The following is a 23,934-nucleotide window of genomic DNA, read 5'->3' on the forward strand; positions in this document are numbered from 1 at the left end:
TGTTGGATCATGTCTTTTATGTAAATATACAATCAGGATAGCTATTCTAGACAGATCAAAAGGTCAAAACTTTTCCATGCTCAACTTAATTTTTTTTTTGAGCAAAAAGACATTGGGACGTATAGGGCTGCATTAGGACCAGGTTTGTGAAAACATTGCAAAGGAAGTTTGAAGCATGATTTTGTAATCTTGAATGTCTTCGGATTAATTTGATTTTATTTGTGAAGCACTTTTAATAATTTGTTACGAAGCAGCTTTATAGAAATTCAGTTCTGAATTTTAGATATATGTTTATAAATGTCTCCCTAACAAGCAAGCCAGAGGTGACTGCCAAGGAAAAACTCGAGATGACGCAAAGAAACCTTGAGAGGAACCAGAATCAAAAGGGAGCCTCATCTGGCTGACAATGGATAGTGTGATTCTAAATCACTTCCACTCTCCAAGTATACACTATACACATAGTTTTCACTGACGTCACGGCATTCCGGGGAACGCCCTCCAGCTGCCATCTTGTGGGGCAAACAAAACGGACCATCGCTATTACCGGCTACGTTATCTCGGACGAATTTATGAAGTTATATAGTCAGTTTTCTAAAATAAAGATCAATGTCGGCAAAATCAAGCAAACAGAAGTATGTAGATACATTGGATGCATTTTCAAGTGACTATGCAGGGTTGCCATCCATATCGTACCCTGATTATTGTGAACTATTTCGTGAATAGTAAAAGTGCCTACACACTTGACGACCTCAAAGCATACAAGTCGCTGGAGTCATACAATTATTTTGTCTGTGGCTGGGTCCGTGAAGTCCACCATATAAAAGATGCTTAAATGGCAATAAATGTAAACAAACAAATCCACCATATAAAAACAAGTGACAGTCGTGTCCTAATTACAGCCAAAGTATGTAAACATTGGAATTTTAGAGCTCTCAACACTGCATATAAATGTGTATAATATCGAGTTGATTTAAATCGGAATTGATTTAAATCCGAAAGCTGCGCACATTTGCACGAAGCTGCGCAAATGTGCGCAGCTTTCCGATTCACTTTTTTTCTCATACTTCCTATGTTTCATGGACTGCAATGGATTTGCAATTGATTGTTTATTTAAACAACTTACCACTTTATAAAATGATCGGAGCAGACTTTGCTGTGTTTGGAAGGCTGATAATCCTTGCGGTTGATTCTCGCAAGCCATAGATTTCTCCTTTGTATGCGGAGTTTCTTTGTTTGCTCGCCTTCGTGCTCCCGTACAGTGGGAATTCCATAAAAGCTCCGCTTGACGTCATCATCTGACCTATTACGACAGCCGTGAATACAACAGGTGTGCACCATTGCTAGCTTTAAATAGCCTGCTTGGGTTCTTTTGAAGACTTTGTACTCACGCGTTACAGTGTGTGCTCAGTGACCCGTATGGTAAGCTTGACCTGCAAGATGGCCGCCACTAGGGAATCCCCGACTCTGTGACGTCATGTGAAAACTATGTATATAGTCGGAAAGAAAGTATAGTGTAACCAGGTGCTTATGAACAGTCATTTTTGAATTTATTATAGTTTTAACCTGGTCTGTTTTGTTGAAGTTATCAACTGTTCAATTATGTTTGTAGCAATTGCTACAGCTAATCCTCAAGGAAGAACATCCACAGTCATCTTTGTTTCTGTGTGATACATCAAGTGATCTTGTTGGTCTTTAGGCTGTTCATATGGAACAGCAGTGAATGGTTTTCAGGAGATGAGAGCTCCAGCTAGAAGTAGGGCATCAGGATGAATCCGGCAGGTTTGGAGAGCAGAAGGGGTCAGAATCGCTGCAATCTCAGGGAGTAATACAGTATGTGTAGCTCGACAGAATCTCCTTAGAATAACTAGACCTAATGAGGATTTCATGCTTTCTAATAACTTGAGTATTCATGTTGAAACAGATTGCTTTGTGTGTGTGGGGGGGATAATTCTTCAGGCCTGCAATTAGGGCTGTGCGATATGGGAAAAAATGAATATCCCGATACATCTTCTCCATTTCACGATATACGATATATATCTCGATATATTTAAATCTCCTCTAAAGGACCCCATGAAATCTAACTTTTACTCTTTTCACTACAATCCCTGCAGATTAAATAACATTCCTGGTTAACTTTACAGATGGTTTTCAACAACACGTTTTAAATTTTCATGTTGGTGATTAATCACAATTGAATTGAAATAAGACTATTTTTATTCAACAAAGATGTGGCACAAACTGCAAAAACAATCTTGAAAATTGCAACAAAGGGGCAATACAATACAGAGCTGCTCAGAGCTCAAATCAATAAAGTGCAAGCTCAACACTGAGAAAGACATTTAGCCTAAATTAAGAAAAGTGCTCATTCATTAAATTATTTTAAAAAATAGATCTCCAAGCTATTAACCTGACTACTGAGAACCACTGGAACATTCACAATAGAGAGAGAGAGAGAGATTGAGGGAGAGAAGAGAGAGATCTGCAAAACATCATTTTTCTCTTTGCACACTTTTGAACTGAATGTTTTCTGGCTCTGCCTCTCAGATGTGTATAATTCTGGCTGCTGCCTTTCGTGATGACAGGTTTTTTTGCACACTTTACAAACTGGCATTTGCTGCTCCACGTCCTCCTCGCGATATCCAAAAGAATGCCAGATGTTTGACCCCTTACTAGTTCTTTTAGGAACCGATTCGTCCGCTTCCATTTTTAATTTGTCGTTGAAATTGCCAGAGCTTACATGGTAGCCTATGCAGCACCAGCGATTGCATGAACTGAGTCAGCACTGTAAACCGGAACTAGGAAATCTTCAGTGTTGCCAGATACTGCTGACGTTTTCCAGCCCAAAATATGTTCAAAACCCTCCAAAACGCACTTAAAACCGCCCAATCTGGCAAGACAACGGAAACTAGAAAATCTTCCCGGAAGTTCCTTTCAGCACCGAGATGTTGCCCGGGATTGGTTGGCGAGTGCGTGACGTTATTGTTTTCTTTACCCTTAGGCAGCCTCTCACGTTACTGCCTGAGGGACAAAGAGAAAACCACCGGGAAATGTTTTAAACAAACACGAAACGAACGCAAGTCGGAAGATGACCATAAAATACTCGATAGTTATGATATAATAATTTTATGTATCGCACACAGAATTTTCGGCGATATATCGAGTATATTCGATATATCGCACAGCCCTACCTGCAATTCATTCCACTTTGATGGAGGAATGTATCTGGAAGATGTCTCGTCAGATTCTGATTGTACATGAATATAGAGACTTTCCAAGCACATGTTTTCTGTATGATTAAGTTGTGATTGTGTAGAATGTGCCACATAAGGGGAGTCTACTAAAGAAACTTGCGGGCAGGTAGAACAGACGCGCAGATACAAAGCTAATACAACAGTTTAGACAGCTCGCTAACATCCTTATCCAGGATTTCATCCTGAGCCCAAATCTTTATTACTCAATCACTAACATGCATACCAGGCAGGTTATGATCTATAAAGTGCCAGAGAGTGAAGTGCCTGAATATGTAACGGTTGTTAGTGATATAAATTCTCAAAATGGTAAAGCAAGTTTTCATCTGGTCAGTAAGGTATTTAAAATGAAAAGTCAGGTGTTTCTAAAACAATAGATTTGTTTGGCTACGGTGTAGTTTTGCAGAATTGTGCATCAGGATATACAGGAGAATATTCTGTAAGCAAAAATCACTTAACAGTCCAGTTCTTTCTCTCCTTAGCTCAGATACTTCTGACGACGTCTCTGGTTCAGGAGTGGCTTGGTATTAGGAATGCGACAGTTGTGGCCCCTTCCCTGAAGATGTCTGTATGTGGTGGCTCTTGATGCTCTGACACCAGCCTCAGTCCACTACTTGTGAAGCTCTACCAAGTTCTTGAATTGACTTTTCTTGACAATCCTCTCAAGGCTGTGGTCCTCCCTATTGCTTGTGCACCTTTTCCAGCCAGCCTTTTCAGCAATGACCTCCTGTGGCTCATGCTCCTTGTGGAGGGTGTCAATAATCGTCTTCCGGACAACTGTCAAATCAGAAGTCTTATCCATGATTGTGGGTGTGTATACTGAACTACCCTTACAGAAAAAACACATGAATTTCCCAAGTATTTCACATGTTACCATATGTGGTCACATGTGGAATACATGGTATCAGATTTTGTAATGTGTTACCATGTAGAGCACATGTGGAAAACATGTTACCACATGTGAAAAATCACATGTGAAGTTCATGTGGTTTTTCTGTAAGGGCAGACGGGGATATACACGGTATTTTGCTCAAACTCCAACTGAAATATTCTAATAATTTTCATGAGCTATAATCTTCCAAATTAAAACAAAAAAGGCTTGAGAAATTTCACTTTACATGTTATGAATATAGAACATATGAAAGTTTACCTTTTTTAATTAAATTACAAAAAATATTTTGAGATGCACCAGTAATTCAGTGGAGCCCTAGAGCCTTGGAAATGGCTTTGTAACCTTTTCCAGACTGAGAGACACCCACAACCTTTTTTCTGAGGTCTTCAGCAATCACTCTACTTTGTGGCATGATGTACCTGACTGGACAACCTGTATGCTGCCAGGTTCACGCTGATATTTAAAGGCCCAAAGTTAGATTTAGATTGGACGGGGCTGGCCCAAATCAAGACTAATCTTTAATTGAAGTACTCATGCTTTTATTCTTGTAGATGTGGAGTCAAAATTACTCTCACTTCTACCACCTCCTGAGCTTTGCCTTTTATGGAGTCTTGTAGGTGTCACTAAATGCAAATCAGCCGTGCTGTATACATGCCTAGTCATTTACAGACGATTGCATTTTATCAGCATACACCCCTAAGTATGTTGATAATGTATCCTTTAAATACTACACGATGAGAGAAAAATGTCATTTTGAGAAGTCTTAGTATGTGAGATGAGAGTTGAAATATTTCAAAAAAAGGTCATATGACAAGATTCGAGATTTTAACAGGACTGAAAAATTGTTTAAAGAAAGATCTACACAAGCTTTGAGAAAGTTGTCTTTTTTTTGTTGTTGTTGAAGGACAAATCACAGCAGAGATTGAGACCATCAATGCGGCATAGCAGATGCCAGTCCAGTGCACACAGTACAGCAATCAGACCCCCAGTGTGTTCTGGCATATGGACATGCTATCAGGCTTAAGTTTATCATATGAGTCCATTTGACATGACGCTTGCTTTGAGGGCAAGACAGGGTTGTTTTACAATCAGGGTACGCAAGCTAAACATCACATTTAACACTTATTATCTTCAATATCAAAAGGCTTGACTAAATAAACTTGGTTGTTTATTGTAGCCCTGTGATAGCTCTATTTACCATGCAAAAAAAAAAAATTGATAACGTTAGTTTTGGTGAATGTATGGCAATATATGTCATATTTAGCAAAATTACTCGTGTCATTTAGAAAAAGTGCTTTTTTGACCACAGGTAGCTCTAAAAGGGATGCACTTAAATCATTCTTTATACCATAAAACAAATATTTGGTTCCATATCATTGGAAACATAGTTAAGTTTTAATGTTGAATGCCAGTAAGTTTTCAGACTATTTTGATCAAATTAGTATGCAATTGTGTCAAAAAATGTCCTCTCCGAGACAGCTAATTTTTCAATATAAAATAACATATCTAAAATGATTATTTTCATCCTAAACTGTGGTCAAGATATTGGGAGATGAATATTAGAGAACATGTAAACAAAGCTTACAGACTTGTATTTAAAAGCACTATGGAAGTAGTGGATTCTGAACTGTCAAAAAAAAAAAAAGTCCTCTCTGAGAATCACTTCATTTGTTTTTCCCAGCCCTGCTTAAAGCTACACTTAATCTTCTTTATCTTATAGCAGATTACACAAAACTACTATACACATATGTCAAAAAATTACCTGAAATCTGTTCTTTAACTTGTCCTTCACTTAAAAACTGGTACAAGAACCAGTTTGAATCAATTTGAATTTTGGACCCCTGTGACACAAACTTTGTACCCTGATTGTAAAACAACCCGACACTAAGCGTGCTGGAGTTCCATTACTTCAGGATCCATCATTTCGATTATCATACATCTACACACCCTCTTTCAGTGTCACACAGATGCAACCATCGAGAGCCTTGAAGGTGACCACTGCCTGCTATTTCTTCAACAAAAGAAACAGTAACTTCATCAAATCCAAAGCATCTCTCATTTTAACACAAATGTTATATGTACTGTTTTTTTGTCATTATTTGTTCTCAAAATATTGCAATTATTTTCTTGGAATTGTGTATTTTCTTGCATCTTTTTATTTTGTACCCTAAAACATGATAAAGGACTGAGTCTCACCAAAATTTCTCAGTGGTATTCCCTGACCTAGTGAACTAGCATGAGGATGTGTTTTTGATAAAAATTGGATAAGGGCATCTGCTAAGTACTATAAATGTTCATAAATAAGCAATGATTCTGTGATGGAACAAGGAGGATGCCTTGTTATGATGTGGCGTGGGACGCAGCAGCAAGTCAATGGCACAATCCCTCTCTGACATCTAGGTTTTTTCTCATATATAAAAAAAAACCACACACACACTAGTGCATTTCGAAATATTGGAATTTAAATCTATGTGAACCTGGTAGCACACAGGTTGTCTAGTCAGGCACATCATGCCACAAAATAGAGCAATTGTTGAAAACCTCAGGAAAAAAAAGGGTTGAGGGTGTCTCTCAGTCTGGAAAAGGTTACAAAGCCATTTCCAAGGCTCTAGGGCTCCACTGAATTACTAGTGCATCTCAAAATATTTTTTAGGATTTAATTCAACAAGGTAAACTTTCTTTTATATTCTATATTCATTACATCTAAAGTCAAATATTTCAAGCCTTTTTTTGTGTTAATTTGAAAGATTATAGCTCGTGAAAATTATTAGAATATTTCATTTGGACTTTGAGCAAAACCGTATAAATACCATGTATCTCTCGGTCTAGTTCAGTACACACACCCATAATAAGGTTGCTGATTTGACAGTTGTCTGGAAGGCGATCATCGACACCCTCAACAAGGAGGGTCAGCCACAGAAGTTCATTGCTGAAAAGGCTGGCTGGAAAAGGTTGTACAAGCAACAGAGATGACCGCAGCCTTGAGAGGATTGTCAAGAAAAGTTGATTCAAGAACTTGGGAGAGCTTCACAAGGAGTGGACCGAAGCTGGTGTCAGTGCGTCAAGAGCCACTATGCACAGACGTCTTCAGGAAAGGCCTACAACTGTCTCATTCCTAATATCAAGCCACTCCTGAACCAGAGACAACGTCAGAAGCATCTAACTGGGCTAAAGAGAGAAAGAACTGAACTGTTGCTCAGTGGTCCAAAGTCCTCTTTTCAGATGAAAGTAAAATTTGAGATGCATTAGTACAAATAGAGCCATGTTTTATGGTAGTAAAATGCTGGTATGGTCAAGATGTGTGGAAGAAGCATGAAAAACTGTGAGGAATGGACAGAATGCAACTCAGGAAATTGATGCAGGAAAAAAGAGGGTATTGTGGCTGGCTCAAAGGACTCTTTCGATTCAAGCCTGCCCCGAGTTTGCAACGATAAACAAGTGATAAAACTTGATGATATGGTCCAAATGGAGAACATTTGGAACAGCAGGAAACCTTCCCAGGAATGGAAGCCCTCCCAAAATCTCTCTATGAGCAAGGTGTAAAATTACCCAGGAAGTGGCAAAGAACCCAAAAACAATATTTAAAGAATTGCAGGCTTCTCTTACCTAAGGTAAGGAGTTAATGATTCTATCCATCAGAAAAAACAACGGGTGAGAATGGGATCCATGATGGGATATGGATAAGAAGAATATAAATGCTTATGTCAAGTTTGCTGGAACAATGTATTTGAGTCATCTGTCCACAACAGATGACTCTAAAGTGGAGCATTTTGGCTGACATGGGCCCTGTTATGTCTGGTGAAAACACTGGTGATAACACTGCTTTTCAGAATAAGAACCTCATGATGAGGTTCTTATTCTGAAAAGCAGTGTTATCACCAGTGTTATCACCAGTGTCCTCATCCCTTCTGTGAAGCATGGTGGTGGTAGTGTGGTGGTTTGGGGAAAAACTTTTAAAATGGCCTAGTCAAAGTCCAGACCTAAACCCTATTGAATTGTTGTGGCAGGACCTGAAAAGCACAGCTCATGCTCAAAGGCCAACAAATGTTACTGAGCTGAGGCAATTCTGCAGGGCAGAGTGGGCCAAAATTCCTCCATGGTGTTGCAAGACACCAACTAACAACTCCAGGGCCCTGTACTACGAACGGAGGTCAACCTACCCAGAAGTAACCCAGGGTTCCCCCGCTAAACCGGGGTTGACAAAACCTGGTTATCTTGTTTGGGGTTAAACGGTACTACGACGCCAGTTATGAAGTTGATTTGTTGAACCTGTGTTAACCTAATCAGGGTTAATGCGCGTTCACGTTAAAGGGGAGGTTATCAGCGCAAATCACCACTGTTCACAATGGCACGGTCACCGTACTTCACGGAGGAAGAATGCGCGGTTATAATGCAAAGCTACGAGGAGTTCAAAACAACATTAAGAGCAAAATCTAACACAGCGGCTGCCAATAAGGAGCGGCAAGCATGTTGGCAACGAATTGCTGATGGGGTAAATGCGCAAGTACATTCTCCCTTCTACATGTTCCAGAACAGAAGTATAGGATGAGAGAAAGCTTCATGATCAATCACAAGTCACAGAAAATGGTCCTTCGACGTGGCCCCAGTCATATATAGCTTGTTTAATGTCCGAAAAATCCTGAATAAAATTTGGTATGGTAAATTCATGGAGTAGCCTACTTAAGCTGATATGTGCACAGAGTCACATGAATTAGGATGACTGACTGTTCAGTCCCTTTGACTAAGTTGGTGTATGTCCTGTGAACATTTCAGAGGCAACAGCAGTGCCAAACGCACCTGGCAACAGGTGAAAATGAAATATAAAAACATCATTCATAATGGTGTGTGTGCGCGTGCCAGCAAGCATTCATTTGCCTTTTATTTATTCAAGTTTTATCTGTTTGCCTAATAGTTCAAATTGTTTTGTATATAGTTTATAATGTTGTTGTGTGATATTAATGATAATATTGTGGGAAAACTACTTTGCACGGACGTTCATTTAATTTATTCTATCGTCATTTTGTTTGTTCTATTTTTGTGTATTTTATTTATTTATCTGTTTGTCTAGTTGTATCTATTTTTCTAATAATAATATTTTTTGCATTAATAGTTTGTTTTTTCCTATTAAAATAATCTTGTGTTCTTGTTATAACTTTATCTATTTATCTGACTGTTTAGTTGTATCTATTTTTGTTACAATTTCAATATTTTTAATATAGAAAGTTTGTTTTTTTCTATTAAAATGTTCTTGTGTGATAACTAGTTCTTGTGTTATATTTATTGTAGTTGTATCTATTTTGTATCTCAGACTTAAATATTTTTGTAAAACAAGTGTTTTTTATAAAATATTCTTGCGTTCTTGGTAACTATGTTCTTGAGTGGGTTCTTCTTTTTTTTTTTTTTATACAGAAAAGCCGTTCTGCATGGACATTCATTGAAGCCCTCATTGTTTTTTAATGGTTATTTATGAGCGTTTAGGGGTTACAATAATGTAAGTCTAGGTTGCTTTATATAAAAGGTATGTCCAGAAATATTGATGTCACTGTCTAAGCAGAGGGATCTGGCTTCTTTAGACGCTGTCTTCTTAAAACTGAATAAATATTTAAAAAGAGCCAAATGAGCCAGTCTTTTGAACGGCTCTTTTCAAAGAACGGATCACAAAGATGCGATCAAAGAGCCATAAATCCCATCTCTAATCCAGTGTTGCCATATACTGCTGACGTTTTCCAGCCCAAAACATGTTCAAATCCGCCAAAATGCACTTAAAACCGCCCAATCTGGCAACACTGCTCTAATCTGCGCTCCGATATCGCACGGGTCATCCAGGTACGCTGGCATTGTGTCTCTAGAGGAAATGTCGGTGGAGAGGTGGTGTTTAAAAAGGGTGTGGTTAATCGGAAACCTCGGGTTAACCAAGAACATAACCTGAGACGAGCAGGTTTGAGATGCAGCGTAAGTTGCCATGGCAGCATACCTCGGCTTGAACATAGCCAACTTTCGTAGTATGGGTTAATCGGGAAGTTACGCTGCACGTGATCAAGTTACTCTCGAAGTTACCCTTGTAAGCCAGAAAACCCGCTTCGTAGTACAGGGCCCAGAAAGCATCTGATTGCAGTTATTGCTGCTAAGGGTGGTGTGAAAAGAAGCTATTGAAAGGAAGGGGGCAATCACTTTTTCATACAGGGGATTAGGTGTTGAATATCTTTTCTTAATAAATACAGAAAATTATATTGTTTTTGTTCCCTCAGAGTCACTTTTATGCATCAGTAGGATTCGGTTTATGATGTCATTCAGTATTTGAAATCAGTGTTTTCAGGAATTCAGAAAGGGGGCAAACACTTTTTCACACCACTGTAAAAACAGTCAGTTACGGTCATAACAGCAGAAGAGAGATTGCAACATAGCCACTGAGACGTTATATAGATATATACTTTATTAATTCTCTCTGGTAAAATAAAATTACAAAATAATTTCAACCTCCAACTGAACATCCCTTAGCAATAGTTAATATTATTAAAGTCGGTATTAATACAGCGACCATTAACTGTCATGATGAATGAGAAGGATGCTATAGTATATTAGTAGTAAATATTCGCTATAACTATGTTAGTAATCATTAATGGTAAAAAATAAACAATAATTAAATAATGAAATAAATTAATAATAAAAAAACAGCAATACAAAGCTAGTTTCAGTTAACAGCATCATTTTCAATAATTCCAAGCAGATGTAATTCAGTATTCCGGCCACAGGATGTCACTATGAGACAGTTTTCAGAAAGAATGGTCTCTGTAGAAATGAGGGTCAGCAGGAAAGAATCTCTTCTTCCCAACACACACCATTAGCACAGGTTCAGTTACACTCACAGAAAGATTAATTCTCAACTCTACAGTTTATTCCCTTGTGAGCAGCTATTTTTTGTGTGTGTGTATTGACTGGCTTTAGTTTCCCTTTGCTGCAAATGGCTGTCCTGTCTTTCAGGTGGTTAAAGATGCCATTTGGATTCTAGAATTATATCTCTGTTCCCCATTATGAGGTTTTTGGGACTTTTGTGTGTATATATTTAATAGTTATTCCACAAAATCGAGTCGTACATAAGTTGATAGCTGACGAGGCGTGTAGCACCAAGTTGGCTTTAACTCTTTACCCCTAAATGACGACATATGACGCCTTGTCTAAAACCTTGTCTTTAGACTTTTTTTCTTGTAAATATGTTCTAAGGGTGAACAGTATATACATATACAAGGGTGGCTGTAGCATCTGCTTTAAGGGGTAAAGAGTTAAGCCATGTATGATGAGATTGAGTGGAATAACTTTTATTCTATCCATATTCACCGGATTTGGAGAAACTGAGCATTTTTATTTTTTGCAAATTCGATAAATAAAAAGACAAAACGTCCGACAAAATCATTTCCACTTAGAATGTAAACAGATCGTTGAAATGACAGTCGCAATTTGTGAAAAAACAAACAAATAACATTCTTACCATGAAATACTTTCATTCCATATTTTGTTGCTTTTTGCTGCATTTTTTGTGGTTTTGTTTTCGAATAGATTTTTTATTCGTCCTCAGTTGGTTCAGCAACACGCTCTGCCATTTTGTTTTTCTTCTTTAGGTTTTTTTTTGGCAGTTGGCAAACCAACTTAAAGGTTCATTACCACCATCGATTGGGCTGGAGTGTGGAGCAAGTGATATTGGGGGGGGGGCTATATTCTTTAAGCTATTTCTGTTTCTTTTAAATACTTGATGCGCACCGCCATTTTGTTTTTTTCTACTCACAGTATATGAGCTTGATAGCCCAGTAGTAGAGTAGCCCATCAGAACACACGATTGCTCATATCCAGTGAATATGGATATGTATATGTGTGTGTATATATATATATATATATATATATATATATATATATATATATATATATATGTGTGTGTGTGTGTGTGTGTGTATATATATATATATATATATATATATATATGTATGTATGTGTGTGTGTGTGTGTGTGTGTATTACATATATTACACACACCTCTGACCACTTCCTTTCTTCCTGTTGCCTTATAGACAGCACTTTGGTAGCAGATATTCAGAGAAAGTATGTCTGTGTGTGCACGACAGAGATTAAGAGCAAAAGAGTGCTTGTGTTTTCAAATGCAGACATTCATGATAACAGTGTGAATAGGTTTTCATGTGTATTCCACGAAATATGGCAGTTCTCATTCCGTGCAGAAGTGAGCAAATTCTCCTTGAAAAAAACCCAGAACAGTCCATCTGGCAGTGTTCAGTGGTGTGGATTTAGTGCACTGTTGTGTGTGTGTGTGTGCACCTCTGACACAGTGTTTGCGCTGGGTCTTACTGTAATTCTGTGTCCTGTGAATGGATCGTAAGGGCAGGCCTGACATGTGTCTCTGTGTTTTTATGTCTTGCCATTAGTCTTGGTATTGACTAGAGTTCTTGTTAAAGGGATGCTTATTAATATGTGGTTAGCAGTCAGGTAGAAAATGTGTCCTAAGCCATGGTGATTAATTTCCTGATGGAGGGAGAAACACTTTTTCCTCCAATTAGTGCAGATTCCATTAAAGTACTTTGCTTCTCATTTTTATTACATTCTCTTATCTTGCTCACACTCTCCACCTTCCTTATATCAGCTTCTTATCTGTGTGCAACTTGTTACCTTATTCCCAAACTTACTCCCCTCCTCTGAACCTGATTTGTCCCCATCTTTCAGTCTCGAGCCACACTTTTTTCTTCTCCAGCTTGGCAGAGCCTCTGTTTCTCAGCAGTTGGATGTACTGGTGTTGGGGCTCTCTTCTGAGGCCTGGTTGTTGGCACTGGGCTTAGGGGTAATAAGGACGGGCACGTTGGGGCTGGGGGTCTGGGCATCTCGCTCCTGCAGTAAGCGGATGAGCGCAGCATGCTGTGCATTTAGCGTGGCTGAGAGGTGAGCAGGCAGAGCGCTGAAACCTGCCGTGAGCTGCTCCACTCGCTGCTCCAGGCTCAACATCTGGCGCTCCAGATCTTCACTGCGGTCATTCAGCTCAGACATGAGCTCATACATCACGCTCTGCATCTACTCTTGCCCCAGAGAGAGAGAGAGAGAGACAAATAGAAAGACATAGGCAAATGGAATGGGAGGGGGATGGAAACAAATGAAAAGAGGTAGAAACAGAGTTATGAAGAGAGGAGGAGACAGGACAAGGAAGAATGAGGGGAGAGAAAAGCAACAGAAAAGAACAACGATTCAAGAAGGGATTAGGAAGAGACAGGTAAAAAAGAAAGACAAAGACACAGGGTAAGAGATATCAGTGCCCGAGAGAGAAATTAGAAAGTAAGATAGTGGGAGCACAGAAGCAAAAAAGAGAATAAATGATTGATAGTGAGCATGCCGAGGGAAACATTTCATGAGGCCACAAAAAAAGGGTCAAAATGTGATAGAAAGGGAATGAGAGAGAAATGACATAATGGTGAGGCTATGAGGATTACTAAAAGAAAGAACAAAATAAATTTTAAGATATTGTTATTAATCACTTATTTGTGCAAACGATCCAATAAAATACTCTCACTGTGCAGACCAGTGAGTTCCTGAGGCTCAGGTGGGAGAGTTGCTTAAAGTTGTGTTGTAATCATGATTGTTTTGGATAATTACTGTATCTTGAGGCTAAATCTTTTGGGATGGTGGTGTTTCATGCTGTGTTTTGGAACCTGGAAGGTGTTTGGTGGCAAACACACTTTGTAACATGATTGTGTACTGAATATTAAATGTTAAACTTTTTTTTCTTTTACATTTTAGGAAAATACATCATGTAAATCACCTCCGAATGGCTTTACACCATTAATTTAATATAAATCATTATACTGATTTGGAGGCTGTCATACTCAGTACATCATGCCTCTAGTATAGCTTTACTTTTTTATTTCATAATATAAAACCTGGGGCGGCACGGTGGTGTAGTGGTTAGCGCTGTCGCCTCACAGCAAGAAGGTCCTGGGTTCGAGCCCCATGGCCGGCGAGGGCCTTTCTGTGCGGAGTTTGCATGTTCTCCCCGTGTCCGCGTGGGTTTCCTCCGGGTGCTCCGGTTTCCCCCACAGTCCAAAGACATGCAGGTTAGGTTAACTGGTGACTCTAAATTGACCGTAGGTGTGAATGTGAGTGTGAATGGTTGTCTGTGTCTATGTGTCAGCCCTGTGATGACCTGGCAACTTGTCCAGGGTGTACCCCGCCTTTCGCCCGTAGTCAGCTGGGATAGGCTCCAGCTTGCCTGCGACCCTGTAGAAGGATAAAGCGGCTAGAGATAATGTGATGTGTGAATGTGTGAATATAAAACCTAATATTTAAAAAAGTGTCAAATTTTAAAGAGATAAAAATATGAGAAATGTTGCTTTATTTTGTTCAGAAATTACATTTTCTATAATACAATTACAATATTTCTATCATAGAAATGAAATTTTCTGTAATATTTTCTCTTTTTTGATTTAGTCTTCAGCATTAAATATTTTAGACCTGATTGCTAATTTTTTAAAAGTAAATTATGTCTTTTTTCAGGTATTATCTTTTATTCTTTTTTTTTGATCATGTCATACCTACAGTGGTGCTTGAAAGTTTGTGAACCCTTTAGAATTTTCTATATTTCTACATAAATTTGACCTAAAACATCAGATTTTCACACAAGTCCTAAAAGTAGATAAAGAGAAACCAGTTAAACAAATGAGACAAAAATATTATACTTGGTCATTTATTTATTGAAGAAAATGATCCAATGTGAGTGGCAAAAGTATGTGAACCTCTTCAATTAGCAGTTAATTTGAAGATGAAATTAGAGTCGGGTGTTTTCAATCAATGGGATGACAATCAGGTGTGAGTGGGCACCCTGTTTTATTTAAAAACAGGATCTATCAAAGTCTGATCTTCACAACACATGTTTGGGGAAGTGTATCATGGCATGAACAAAGGAGATTTCTGAGGACCTCAGAAAAAGTGTTGTTGATGCTCATCAGGCTGGAAAAGGTTACAAAACCATCTCTAAAGAGTTTGTACTCCACCAATCCACAGTCTGCCAGATTGTGTACAAATGGAGGAAATTCAAGACCATTGTTACCCTCCCCAGGAGTGGTTGACCAAAAAATCACTCCAAAAGCAAGGCATGTAATAGTCAGCAAGGTCATAAAGGACCCCAGGGTAACTTCTAAGCAACTGAAGGCTTTTCTCACATTGGCTTATGTTAATGTTCATGAGTCCACCATCAAGAGAACACTGAACAACTATGGTGTGCATGGCAGGGTTGCAAGGAGAAAGCCACTGCTCTCCAAAAAGAACATTGCTGCTCGTCTGCAGTTTGCTAAAGATCACATGGACAAGCCGTCCACGTGATCACGTCCTCCAAGCTATTGGAAAAATGTTTTGTGGATGGATGAGACCAAAATAGAACTTTTTTGTTTAAATGAGAAGCGTTATGTCTGGAGAAAGGAAAACACTGCATTCCAGCATAAGAAGTTTCCCATCTGTGAAACATGGTGGTGGTAGTATCATGGTTTGGGCCTGTTTTGCTGCATCTGGGCCAGGATGGCTTGCCATCATTGATGGAACAATGAATTCTGAATTATACCAGCGAATTCTAAAGGAAAATGTCAGGACATCTGTCCATGAACTGAATCTCAAGAGAAGGTGGGTCATGCAGCAAGACAACGACCCTAAGCACACAAGTCATTTGACCAAAGAATGGTTAAAGAAGAATAAAGTTAATGTTTTGGAATGGCCAAGTCAAAGTCCTGACCTTAATCTAATCGAAATGTTGTGGAAGGACCTGAAGCGAGCAGTTCATGTGAGGAAACCCACCAACATCCCAGAGTTGAAGCTGTTTTGTACAGAAGAATGGGCTAAAATTCCTCCAAGCCGGTGTGCAAGACTGATCAGCAGTTACTGGAAACGTTTAGTTGCAGTTATTGCTGCACAAGGGGGTCACACCAGATACTGAAAGCAAAGGTTCACATACTTTTGCCACTCACAAATATGTAATTTTGGATCATTTTCCTAAATAAATAAATGACCAAGTATAATATTTTTTGTCTCATTTGTTTAACAACAATATATAACCTAATTTCTGTCTACTTCATCTGCAGTGCATATATAGTATGATCATGGACCAGAATTTCAAAACATTTTCCTGTACAGAGAAAAGACCAGAAAACCTTGGGGTGTGGTTTAGCATCAGACTGAGAGCTCTCTCTACCTCCCTCCCTACCTCCCTCTCTTGTACACTGCTGAGTTCATGAATTCACTTTACCCAAGAAGTCTAAAGCAGTTGTTGAATACCATTAAAATGTTTCTTAACAAAACACAAATTTCTTTAGAATACTGTCATGAACATGTCAGTAAAAAACCTGTGCAAATAATGCCCAAACCATGTTCCAACATGACAATGCCCCTGTGCACAAAGTGCCAGGGATGTAGTGGAAGAACTCAAGTGGCCTTCACAGAGCCTTGACCTCATCCCCACTGAACACCTTTGGGATGTTCAAAAAGCATGTATCGGTGATGTAATGGTCCAGAAACTTAAGGCCATATAGTGTATGTAGAAGGGAGGCAAAGGGGATTTATTTCTAGCTCAGAGTGTAGATTCATGCAGTCTATCTGTGAAAAGTCAAGAAACTGATATAGACATTGTCAAATAAAAGTACAAATTCACAAAGTACAGACAGCAAAATTGTACATTTAGTTTTAATGAATGGTTAAACAATGGTTTTAATGAATGAGTTATACATTTTTACCCTATTTGGTAATAGTGTGTGTAATAGTTTGCCCCATGACATCCTTATTATTCCATCAATAAAATATGGATTCAGTGCACTGCTCAGCTGTAATAATTTCATTATAGAACTATTGATAGATATTAGATTGAGACTTATTATCTAATATCAAGGCCATCTGTCACTGGTTTGAATTTGCATTATGTATTTAAAGGAACAGTCCACCGTACTTCCATAATTAAATATGCTCTTATCTGAATTGAGACGAGCTGCTCTGTACCTCTCCGAGCTTTGCGCGACCTCCCAGTCAGTCAGACGCAGTCAGACGCGCTGTCACTCCTGTTAGCAATGTAGCTAGGCTCAGCATGGCCAATGGTATTTTTTTGGGCTGTAGTTAGATGCGACCAAACTCTTCCGCGTTTTTCCTGTTTACATAGGTTTATATGAAACAAGTTCAGTTACACAAAATGAAACGTAGCGATTTTCTATGCTATGGAAAGTCCGCACTATAATGACAGGCGTACTAACACCTTCGGCAGCGCATTGATATCTGAGCTCCGTATCAATGCGCTGCCGAAGCGCGCAGAAGGTGTTAGTACGCCTGTCATTATAGTGCGGACTTTCCATAGCATAGAAAATTGCTACATTTCAATTTGTGTAACTGAACTTGTTTCATATCACTGGTCATATAAACCTATGTAAACATGAAAAACGTGGAAGAGTTTGGTCGCATCTAACTACAGCCTCAAAAAAAATACCATTGGCCATGCTGAGCCTAGCTACATTGCTAACAGGAGTGACAGCGCGTCTGACTGCGTCTGACTGACTGGGAGGTCGCGCAAAGCTCGGAGAGGTACGGAGCAGCTCGTCTCAATTCAGATAAGAGCATATTTCATTATGGAAGTATGGTGGACTGTTCCTTTAAACTGCTTATTTTAATGGGATTCAGCAACTGCTCTATTCGTTTCTCAGTATAGGAAAACACATTCAAATTCTTGTATATGCTAATCACACATGTTACAGGCAAATAAGGTGGAAAGATGCTAGACTGTTTCTGTACAGCAGTGCCACGTTTGGCATCCAGTATCGCTCTTAACACACACAGACTCCTCCATTTCCCTCACTCCACGGAAAAACACCTCCAGTCACACAAATGGCTACTTACAGTACAAACAGAATAAAATGATGCAATTACATCCTTTATTTTATTCCATATACAGATACACCCTCACTGTCCACTTTAATAAAAAACACCTACTCATTTATGCAGTTACTCAATCATGTGGCAGCAGCTCAGTATATACAGTAAACTCACGTAAGAACTCAAGAGACAAGAACTTCAGTTAATGTTCACATCAAACATCAGAATTGGGAAAAAGTCAGATCTCTGTGACTTTAAGCATGGCATGGATGTTGGTTCTCACAAACCAGATGAGCTGGTTTGAGTATTTCAGAATCCGTTGATGTCCTGAGATTTTCACATATAACAGTCTCTCGAGTTTATACAGAATGGTGCGAAAAAAAACCCCCAGTTCTGTGGGTGTAAATGCCTCGTTGATAAGAGAGGTCACAGGAAATTGGGCAGATTGGGTCAAGATGCCAGGAAGTCTATAGTAACTCATAATATAAGCATGCTTTACAACCGTGGTGAGTAGAACTATTGTCGCCTGTCCACCTCAAGGTTTGACGTGAGGTTGTGTGTTCTGAGATGCTTTTCTGCTCACCACAGTGGTAAAGAGTGCTCATTTGAGTTATGTCAGACTTCTTGTCCGCTTAAAACAGCCTGGTTATTCTCTTCTGATCTGTATCTGCAAGATTTGATGCATTGTGCTCCTGCCACATGATTGGCTGACTGGAAAACTTGCATAAATATGTGTATGAGTATATGGCTGCTTTTAAAAGCTATTCTGAAATTCAACACATAAATCCAAACATCATCATTATTATTCTTATGACTTAAATAATTTGTTTACACCATGGTTGCTGTCTTAAATGTAAACTCTGATTTCTGCTCCTGAAATCAACAGCTATAACCTAACAAAGCATCAGAAGAGCCCTTAAGGTGGCGATAACGGGGATTCCCCAAAGGGAAACCAACAGAGGCAGGGAGAGGACGATAAGTGATACACAGCCACACAGACCACTTGTTTTCTGTCTCAGTCACATGCACAGGCTCATACATCCTAACATTCACGTTCTCTCTGCCTCTCTCTCTCCCATGAAACTCATATGAATATATGAACGTGCTGTATTTAAATGGATCATTCTCTGTGTCTCTCCACACACTCCTACTGACATCCCTGCTTTAACACTGGTTCTGGTTGCTAGGAGACGCAAAGCCAGAGAAACAAGCAGGTCAACATAGAAACAGAATTATTGAGATATATTTGGGTAGGCAGAGCAGAGTGTGTGTGTGTGTGTGTCACCTTGGGGGTAATAACAGGAGGTAATGATAATCTATGATAAGACTAAGCACCATGTTTGTGCGCGTGTTGAGGTTGAATAGAATCAGAGCATTTGGGATCGAACGTCCCAAATTCTCAATTGATATTGATTTGTAAAACTGTAGGTGTGTGGTGAATAATTATGTGGTTAGATGTGTTCTCACCTTTGAGAGGTCCACTAGTGTATTGGCCTGGTCACTCAGTTTTCTTTGCTCCATTTTTACACTTCGCAGTCTGAAAACACACACACGGGCACACACAATGCATTATTGCAGCATTTCATGCCATTTTCCTGGCTGACGTCACCAAATTGTTAGCTTGTTTTCAGTTTAAAACATTAACAAAATTGAGACCATGGGTTTCCTCTATACCTCAACACTTAAAAAAAAAAGTTTCGCTGCTCACTACTGCTGTATACTAGGTGTAATGCAAAGCCCTTATCTGTTCAGTGCTCAAAATATTCATGTACGTATTTGGAAATGGGTCTAACCCAGGGCAATGCTACGACTTTCTTACTACCACAGGGCTACTGGAAAAATTCACAAATTAAAACTTAGCTTTCTGTCTAACGTGACTGAGTAAGCAAGCTAATGTCAAAGCAATACCTTTCCCTTATTAAAAAAAAAAATCAAAACTGTTATTTAGGATACTGTAACAACTTTCTAACTTTGGGAAGCAAGCTTCAGAACAGGTGAGTTCGTTTTATTGGCACACTTTCCAGTGACTTTTCATGACACAAACACACTAAATACACACGTGATGGAGTGTCACAGCTCTCTCTCTCTCTCTCATTCCTGACTGTCTGAAAGACACACAGAGACACAGGTTAATAGACAACCAATAATTTGACACAGGTACACCTCATCACATGTTACCTGCTGGTTCAACCTGCTTCCTCACCGTTCACAGCTGACGCTTGACCACGCCCCCGCTGCTACATACCCCTACCACCCGACTCAGGCTGAGGAGCTGTCCAGCCTGCAGCTGACTCACTACCCCCAGCCCCACCCCCCTGGTGGGAGAGATAATCTGCCACCACCATCTGTGCCCCCAGCTTGTGGACCACCTCGAATTTAAAGGGTTGAAGGGCAAGGTACCAATGAGTGAGCCACATGTTGGCATCCTTCATGTGGTGGAGCCACTGGAGCAAGGCATGGTTGGAACAGAGGGTGAATGGGTGTCCTAGCAGGTAGTAGCGGAGAGTGAGGACCACCCACCTGATGGCCAAACACTCCTTCTCTATTGTGCTGTACTTTGACTCTCACATGGAGAGCTTGCAGCTGATGTACAGCGCCAGACGCGCCTTCCCCTCCACCACCTGGGACAAAATGGCCCCCAACCCTCTGTCTGATGCGTCAGTCTATAAGACAAAAGGGAGAGAAAAGTCAGGAGAATGGAACAGCGGGCCCTCACACAAAACCGCCTTTACCTGAGCAAAAGCCTGTTTGCACGACTCCGTCCACTGGACCGGAGCTGGCGCCCCCTTTTTAGTGAGGTCAGTCAACGGGCTGTCCAAAAAGTTAGGCACGAACCACCTATAATAGCCAGCCAGCCCCAGGAACTGCCTCATCCCCTTTATGGTCTTAGGTTGTAGGCAGGCCGCAATCACTGTAGTCTTATAAATTTGGGGACGCACCTGCCTATGACTTAAGTGGAAGCCCAGATACCATACTTCCGCCTGTCCAATTGCACACTTCTTCAGGTTTGCTGTGAGCCCAGTGTGCCTCAGCAACCTCAGAACCTGCCCTCAGATATTGTAGGTGCCACTCCCAATCATTACTATAAATGATTATATCATCTAAGTAGGCCGCCGCATACGCAGTGTGGGGATGGAGAATTCAGTCCATGAAATGCTGAAACGTCACTGGAACCACAAACAACCTGAAAGGAAGGGTGACAAATTGGTGTAAACCAAACAGAGTGGAAAAGGCCATTTTCTTGCAGGATAATGGAGTCAAGGGGATCTGCCAATATCCCAGTGTTGAGTAAAAGCAAGCTGAGCCTAACGGATCGAGCAGTTCATCAATGCGGGGCATCGGATATGCATCAAATTTAGACACCACGTTGACTTTTCTATAGTCCACACAGAACCAGACCGCCCCATCGGTCTTGGGAACCAAGATCACTGGGCTGCTCCAGTCGCTATGCAACTCCTCAATTACTCCCATCTTAAACATAGCCTGAAGTTCATCACGAACCACATTTTTCTTGTGTTCGGGGAGCCAATTCGGGTGGCTGTGCACCACCACCCCTGGGGGAGTCTCAATGTGGTGTTCTCTGAGGTTAGTGCGACTAGGGAGGGGCGAGAACACATCGGAGAATTCCTCCTGCAATCTAATTACCTGTGCTCTCTGGGACGGTGAGAGGTGGTCTCCACAGGGGATTAGGGTGAATTGGGCCACACGTTTTGGACTTACCTCCAGTCCCAGCTCCACCCTCTCCACAACTACCATCACCAGAGCCACAGGAACCTCCTCTCTCCATGGTTTCAGGAGATTGAGGTGGTAAATTTGACGTGTTGCCCCTATCTGGCCATTTGACCTCATAGTCGACCTCCCCAATTCGCTGTGTGACCTCAAAGGGCCCTTGCCACTTGGCAAGCACTTTTGAACTTAAGGTGGACAGTAAAATGAGGACTTTATCTCCCAGTGCAAATTCCCTTAGCCGTGCCCTTCTGTTGTACAAGCGAGATTGACGTTCTTGGGCCTGTAGCAAATTCTCCTGGGTAATGTGACTCAGTGCATGGAGTTTTGCTCTCAGGTCAAGAACATACTGAATTTCATTTTTACTTTGAGAAGGCTCCTCCACGGCACAGTGGTGTAGTGGTTAGTGCTGTCGCCTCACAGCAAGAAGGTCTGGGTTTGAGCCCCGTGGCCGGCGAGGGCCTTTCTGTGCAGAGTTTGCATGTTCTCCCCGTGTTTGCGTGGGTTTCCTCCGGGTGCTCCAGTTTCCCCCACAGTCCAGACATGCAGGTTAGGTTAACTGGTGACTCTAAATTGAACGTAGGTGTGAATGTGAGTGTGAATGGTTGTCTGTGTCCATGTGTCAGCCCTGTGATGACCTGGCGACTTGTCCAGGGTGTACCCCGCCTTTCGCCCGTAGTCAGCTGGGATAGGCTCCAGCTTGCCTGCGACCCTGTAGAACAGGATAAAGCAGCTAGAGATAATGAGATGAGATGAGAGAAGGCCCCTCCTCCCAATTTTCTTTAATGATGTCTAAGACACCACCGGGCTTACACTCATACAGCAATTCAAAAGGGGAAAACCCAGTGGAAGCTTGTGGGACCTCGCACACTGCAAACAACAGAGGGTCAAGCCACCTGTCCCAATTTTTAGCATCCCCTTGAATGAACTTATGAATCATTTTCTTAAGTATTTGGTTAAATTGTTTGACCAGCCCATCTGTTTGCGGATGATAGGCACTAATCGATTTAATCCCTAATAATTCATATAATTTGCACAGTGTGCATGACAAACATAGTGCCTTGATCAGTCAGGATTTCTTTTGGAATCCCAATTCAGGAGATAACACAGAAAAGCGCCTCTGCAACACTGCGTGCTGAGATATTGCGGATAGGCACTGCTACCGGGTATCGTGTTGCATAATCCACAATGAGTAATACGAAGCGATACCCACATGCAGATTGATCTAATGGCCTAATGAGATCCATGCCAATTCTTTCGAAGGGGATCTCCATCAGTGGCAATGGGCGCAATGGTGCTTTTGGTGTGGCCGCTGGATTTACCAGCTGGCATTCACGACATGCTGCACACCACCTGCGGACATGGGCGCGAATCTCTGGCCAATAGAAATGGGCCATGAAACAATTTAGTGTTTTATCCTGCCCCAAATGCCCAGCCATAGGATTATGATGAACCACATGGAATAAAAGTTCTCTGCAGTTCTTTGGGACCAACAACTGTGTTATCTTTTCTTTCGTTTGAGTGTCCTGCGTCATTCAATAGACCCTATCCTTAGTAATAGAAAAGTACGGGAAGGAAAGCACAATGTTAGGCAGGAGGATTTGGCCATCAATTACTTTCACTTGGTCAAAGGCATGTCTCAGAGACTCGTCATGTGTCTGCTTCCAATGGGAAGTCCCCTAAGAGATTCCCCAGAAAGGAAGGAGGGCTCTCCCACTCTGTGTCATCATGACTTGGTGCTGACGTGGGCGTGCCCAAGACCGCCTCCCCAGCCAACATTGAGGTGGGACCCCCATGATGTGCTACTGCAGGACTCACCCACTACTATTTGTTTCATTAATGTTTTAAACCCCGGCCACTCGGTTCCCAGGATCAGTGGATGAGTGAGATTCGACTAGCTGCGGTCTCTACGCTATGTTTTTCTTCCCGGAAGTGGATAGTGACGGGCATCAGCAGATATTTGTGTACATGACCATGCACACACTTAACCTTCACCAAATGTGCATTTCTCAGTGCCCCGCATTGAGTCAGGCTTTGATGTATGGAGGTCTGATTACAACCTGAATCCACCAAAGCCTGCTGTGTATCCCCTTGAATACTCAGTTATCCTGTACACCCCTGCTCAATCAGGGGAAGCCTGAGGTGCATCGGGAACATGAATCAATAGCCCCACCTCCTTGCGGAAGCG

General features: G+C 40.8%; 1 protein-coding gene across 1 annotated transcript in view; it reads right to left on the minus strand.

Annotated features, from left to right (window-relative positions):
* Nucleotides 1–12,911: 12,911 nt before the first annotated feature.
* The window catches only part of kcnn3 (potassium intermediate/small conductance calcium-activated channel, subfamily N, member 3), a 260,128-nt gene continuing 249,105 nt past the window's right edge, over nt 12,912–23,934 (minus strand). Inside the window, exons 9-10 of the mRNA XM_060920461.1 lie at nt 19,488–19,557; nt 12,912–13,205 (exon numbers count right to left, since the gene is read on the minus strand). Coding sequence (XP_060776444.1) covers nt 12,912–13,205; nt 19,488–19,557 — 364 coding nt within the window. The remainder of the gene's footprint in view (nt 13,206–19,487; nt 19,558–23,934) is intronic.

The sequence above is a fragment of the Neoarius graeffei genome, chromosome 5, assembly GCF_027579695.1.
Source record: "Neoarius graeffei isolate fNeoGra1 chromosome 5, fNeoGra1.pri, whole genome shotgun sequence".
Lineage (NCBI taxonomy): Eukaryota > Metazoa > Chordata > Actinopteri > Siluriformes > Ariidae > Neoarius > Neoarius graeffei.